The sequence below is a fragment of the Syngnathus acus genome, chromosome 15 (genome assembly GCF_901709675.1).
Source record: "Syngnathus acus chromosome 15, fSynAcu1.2, whole genome shotgun sequence".
Classification (NCBI taxonomy): domain Eukaryota; kingdom Metazoa; phylum Chordata; class Actinopteri; order Syngnathiformes; family Syngnathidae; genus Syngnathus; species Syngnathus acus.
In genome coordinates, this window is record NC_051100.1 from 14089989 (window position 1) to 14095792 (window position 5804).

At 48.9% G+C, this 5804-nt stretch overlaps 1 protein-coding gene across 3 annotated transcripts; it reads right to left on the minus strand.

The window, feature by feature from the left end:
- Nucleotides 1–347: 347 nt before the first annotated feature.
- Nucleotides 348–5331, minus strand: yipf3 (Yip1 domain family, member 3). 3 transcript variants are annotated; one of them, XM_037272182.1, is made up of 9 exons: nt 5061–5331; nt 2256–2456; nt 2062–2168; nt 1931–1976; nt 1779–1868; nt 1584–1715; nt 1357–1470; nt 1154–1277; nt 348–597 (listed from the first exon to the last, which is right to left on the minus strand). In XM_037272182.1, the coding sequence occupies exons 1-9, from the start codon at nt 5130–5132 to the stop codon at nt 494–496; spliced, it is 990 nt and encodes a 329-aa protein (XP_037128077.1). In that variant the 5' UTR covers nt 5133–5331; the 3' UTR covers nt 348–493. The 3 variants fall into 3 exon arrangements, with proteins under 3 accessions (XP_037128077.1, XP_037128076.1, XP_037128078.1); XM_037272181.1 differs by having other exon boundaries at nt 1779–1871; nt 5061–5330; XM_037272183.1 differs by lacking the exon at nt 1154–1277 and having other exon boundaries at nt 1278–1470; nt 1779–1871.
- Nucleotides 5332–5804: the final 473 nt, after the last annotated feature.

The window sequence follows — 5804 nt, forward strand, 5'->3', positions numbered from 1 at the left end:
TAGCGGACCACTTATTGATTTTATGACTCAATGCGTCAGGACAGTCTAAATGTAGACGTGGGCCGGCCACGGGCCGCACATCATTGTTTTAAGCAAAGGGGCAGAATAGAAATGTTTATGTTTTCAAAAGTTCTACTGTCCCACACAAACATAGCCTTTGTCTGATGAATTGGTCACCCTACAGATCCCTGTGAGGGAGGCTACCACAGCTGGCGCTCCTTCTGCTTTCCAGTCGGACGTCCATTGGATCAGGCCAACAGCTTTGACTGCACGTTTCATCGCTTTGTCGTTTTGTCACAAAATAGCCCTTTGCGCCCACCCCCCCCCCAAAAAAACCACACACATTGTCAGGGAGTCCAAATTATGTATTAGGTTCAAATTAACTAAGGGGGAGTAAATTGCATATTTACATGGCATGAAGACAACTGTAACCATGAAGAGAAGACAGAAGGGGTGGGAGACGTGTTGTGTGTGTGTGTGTGTGGGGGGGGTGTCACAGGGCGAGGGCGACGGTGGCATTGACCCTGACATTTTCCACATCCCTGGCCACCCGCTGCATGGCGGCCATATTGGATCCTTCCAGGGAGTCCAGTATGCCTGAAAGCGCAAAGGCAGGAGAACGACGCACAAAAACTGCAAGTAAACATTTTGATTGTTGTAGACATGACGACAAAAGACAATGTTGCGGAGGAGCCTGGAGAAGAGTCAACAAGACTGGTCAGAGCAGATTGAAAATACAGGCAGGTATGTTTGCACACCTCTGTATCTCTCGATATTAGCTAGAGCGACCTCAAACTCAGAAGCGCAATGGCTTTAGAACCATGACCAGTCAGCCGTGCCCAAAGCTGTGCCGGGACATGAAGTGTTAATACGCGGCGACAAACATTTGCGCACGTAAACATTTTGGATGTGGCTAATTTTCGCAGTGAAAACAATGTCACCGTAGCCACTTGTCGATATCCGTGATGTCTCAGCTCAAAACACAGACGACACCTTCTGAATTGTATCAAGTGATGAAACCGCCGCTGCCAAATTTCCATCCAATGACACTTGTGCATTGTCAAAACATTTGGTTCTTTGTGCCCTGACCAGGAAGAGGCCACCTTCAATTAGATCATTTCCTAGTTTGCCGCATTGAATTGTGCAAGCCTACCTTCCACCATCTTGTGGTAGGCAAAGTGAAGGTAGAGCAGGAAGAGCATGTGCAGCGCAGAAACTGTAGCGCACAGCAGCAGGCGAGGCATGGAACCCACCGTGCGGGACAGCAGAGCCGCTACCTGATAGACAAGAGGCACTTTTGCTAAGACGGCGGCTGACCACGACGGACCCCCAGGGGCTGAGCAAACATGGCATCACCATGCGCAAGGTGGACAGTCCTCCCAGCACCAGCCAGAGGGCGTAGAAGAGCTGGTGAAAGTGCACATTGTAGCTCACCAGGAGCGCCACGCAGTGGCCGAACAAGCCGTAGCCCTGAGCACACAAAAGGGATGTTTTTTTTTTTTTTTTTTTTTTTAATGATCCAGACCCACCAATTGACACGCCTAATAAAAGGCATGCGTGTCTGGGTGCCTGCCGTGTCTCACCAGTAGGGAGAGGCTTTGCAACATGGTGATCTGAGCATTGAGTAGATACGCCAGGAAGTAGATCAGAGAAGAAACTCCTAGCCAGTAACCAAAACACGTTCCGATGGCCGTTCCCATCAACGTACCCTCTCTCTGCAAAACACATGCACGTGTCATTATGCTGCCTTTATTTGGGGTGGGGTGGGGGGCTCTCACAATGACAGTCCCGGATGTCTTCATCCCGTGCAACAAGATGGCAACCAATGTGAAGACCAGCATGAGCGGACCATAAAGCTCACCTGCAATCTTCTACACACAAACACAGTGTGTAAGCAGCGTGCTGCAAGTGACACAGGGAGTGAGCATACCTGAGGGAAGTTGATCAAGCGGACAGGAATCATGGACTCGATCAACCTGTGCGTGCGCGCACACAACAACAATCAACTTGAACATGACAAGAAAGGATGTCAGCAGACAGCAAGTAGCGGCGGCTCCTTACCTGCTGCGCACCTGAACGGGTTCCACGTCAAAGTAGGGCCTCAGGATGTCAATGTTGGCGTACAGATTGAAGGCTCGAGATGCCTGGCGCTTTCCTGCTTGCCACACCTCAAAACCACAACACCAACACCACCAGTTAGAGACCCACGCCAAAGGTGAAAAGGCACAGAGATAAAATGCGCAAGGTTGACTCACTTCATCTGCCACTTGCCTGCCCAGCTGACCCTTGAAGCCCTTCATACCCAAGAAGTCCCCGTCTTGGTCGTCAGCGTCCGCTGCTTCTGCCGCAACTTCCTCCTCTTCCTTCATCCTCTGATGTAGCTCTCCCATGTCCTCGAAACTGGAGCCCGACGTGTCATCCATGTTTTCCATGTCAATGACCGCCGAGCCGCCGCCCTGCGCCCAAAGCCGGCGATGTGTCACTTTGTTGGTCCACCCGCACAACCGCCCGCGCACACACACGCCCGCGCACACACATGCCCGCGCGCACACACGCGCGCGCACGCACACCCACTAGGGTGACCAGATGTCCCCTTTTCCCCGGACATGTCCTACTTTTCAGCCCCAAAAATATGTCCGGGGGGAATTTCAAAAATTGTCCAGGATTTTGTTCGCCTGCTTCACATGTACAGTACAATGTCAATAGAACTGCCACTCCGTTCCATTTGACTCTATCCAGGTTTCTCTGTAATCGTTCGCAAATAAGTCAAGCCCTTCTCCTCAAATCTAGCCACCTTGCTGATTGTGTACACACACAAAGGAAGTAGGCAAGTCCTTGCCAGCGAGTGTACAAACAATGCTGAAACGAAAATGCACGTTTAAGGAGGAATTAAAAAAAATTTTGCGTGCTTTTGCCAGCGTCGTAAAGGCCTTTTTTTTTTCAAATGCTCCACCGATGGTCGTAATTCTTTTGTCTTTTTATTTTTACTTACTTTTTTTCACTATAAAACTAAAAAATGTTAGCGCACATATATCAGGGATGAGAATGGCAAATGAAAAAAAACACTGAAAAGTAGCCGGGGTCTGGGGGCCGCATGCCCCATCGGGGGGGCCGAAGGCCCCCCATTGGGGGGGGCCACTGGCCCACTGCGGCCCCCATTGGGGGGGGGCACAGGCCCCTGGCCCCCTGCGGCAAGTGGGGGATCACAGGCCCCCATTGAGGGCTGTAGGGGCGGGGCCACAGGGCCCACAGGCCCACATTGGGGGCCGCAGGGGGCCAGGGGCAACGCCCTGGAGGGAGCTCAGGGGGAAAAGATCCCTGGAAATGCATAGATTTCTGCAGTATAGCAACCTCAAAACCATTAATTTCATCACTCAATTTCAACAGTTTTGTTAAAAAAATATTCCTGCTTGGTGGGCTACCAAGGTAAATATAATACAGTCAAGCCTCGGTTTTCGACCACAATCCGTTCCAGAAGGCGGTTCGAGAAGCGAATCGGTCGAATTCCGAATCTATTTTTCACATTACAAATAATGGAAATTTTTTTAATCCGTTCCAAGACTTTTTAAAGAATTTTTTCATTTGCGCATTTTTGTCCGATCGCGCAACTGCAGCGCACCGCAGCGCACCGCAGAACGCGCAACCGTAGCGCGTGGCCGACCGAGCAACTGCACCGCGCTGGTTGCATTATTGCGACAGAGCCGTCGCTGAAATTTAGAAAATATTTTTAAACTCCTGATGTACTTTCCAAAATTCAAGTGGACCAAAGTGCGTAGGGATCTTAATTTTGTCCGATCGCGCAACTGCAGCGCACCGCCGAACGCGCAAACGTAGCGCGTCGCCGACCGCGCAACTGCACCTCGCTGATCGCATTATTGTGACAGAGCTGTCGCTGAAATTTAGAAAATATTTTTAAAATCCTGATGTACTTTCCAAAATTTAAGTGGACCTCAGTGCGCAGGGATCTTAATTTAGTCCGATCGCGCAACCGCAGCGCGCCGGGCGCTCACTGTCGCATTGCTTTAAGAGTGTCTTTGTGTTCCGAATTGTAAGATGACGCTGCTCTCGAGCCATGCCCATCTGAAGCAGTTCTTGATCTCGTTCGACTTGTCTATTTCCCTGGCACGAGCCATACTGGCTAAAACTTTTGCTAATTAAGCAAATGAGTAGGCAAATGATGTGACGAAAGTAGCGCCAAAATGCTGCCAAAAAAAAGGCGGCTGTTGTCGCAATACTGCTGCCAGCCGCCCGCCCAATATAAAAACAGTTTTCTCAACGGATCTACACGATTTACGAAAATGATACTCCGGACGGAAAAAACACGAAAATCCGCGGATCCGCGGAAGATTCTCATGCCTGATATGTTGTTGCTCATGTAAATACGTTCTTGTTGTTGTACATATGTACATAAGCAGACTGCAACGGACAATCCGGAATTCAGAAAAGATAATTGGGATCAACCTCCCATCTATCCAAGACTTGTACCTGTCCAGGACCAGGAAACGTGCAAGTAACATCTCTACAGACCCCTTTCACCCAGGTTGCAGCCTGTTTGAACTACTCCCCTCCGGACGGCGTTATAGAGCTCCGTACGCCAAAACCAGCAGACACAGAGATAGCTTGTTCCCCCAGGCTGTTGCTCTGGTGAACTCACACCACTCTTAGAGTCTCAGAGTCACTGCTGTGCAATAACATCCTGGTCCCCACACCTTTTTTTGAATTGTCTACTCTACAGTATTTGTACTATGTGTCCTCTCTGCATCCATTGCAGCCTGGTCATCCTGGAAGAGGGACCCTCCCATCTGTGGTCTCTTCTCAAGGTTTCTCATTTCCCCTAGTTGGAGTTTTGAGTTTCTCCTTGCCCTCCTGGGAGTTTAAGATCAGGGGATGTCTGAGAATATTTGTCATTTATCACACGTCCTGAGTGTTGTTAGTCACCTACATGTTGAACAGAGGCTGTGATGTACCGAAGTCAAATTCCTTGTTTGGCACGCTCGCACGCACACGCACACAGTGCTCGTAGACGTTCCAGGAGCTGACGACGGCGACACGGAGCCTACCTGGACGAGGTGGTCGTCAAAGCTCCCCCACGGTTCCGTCACCGTGCTGGTGCGCCCGGGGCCCGTCGACATAATGTTGTTGGGTGGTGGTCGTCCAGCTGTGCTCAAACGACTAATAGCTCCTTCGTGCGTTGGACCTACATAAAATTACTCCTGATGTGGATGGACAGTTTTACCCGTGAAATTGGCGTATAAACACACGGCAACGCATCCGCTAGGATTTTTTCACAGACCGGAAAGAAAGAAACGCTTGACTCCGCCCAAACGGAGGCGTTACCATGACGTCACGCATGGTAGAGGATGTGGCGTCTTCCGGAGGGCTTCCAAGATGGCGGCGTGAAAATACTTTTTTTTTGCCGACAAAAAAAAAAAAGACATCCCCAATACCTATAAACACAAAACAAACAAACCAAAGCACACACCTAAAAAAACTAAAATGTAAATAAAATAAAAACACATTTTAGACATCTTATATACAAAGAATATACAGCCAGAGCAGAGGTCCGTTTTACAGCATTCTTGGCGTTAATAAGCTTTAACGAATTGAAATAGGATTTCAGATATTCTTCCAATGCAGAAAGTTTGGTCTTGTTTTAAAGAAGCGACATTTGTGGATGTATTGTTTGGCCAACAAAATAATACTGTTAATAAAAAATCAGATTTACCATTATGAAAAAAGCCATATTTCACATCAGAGATAGTAAGAGAAACAAAGAGTAACCCTTTTGAACAAGCCCATTACTG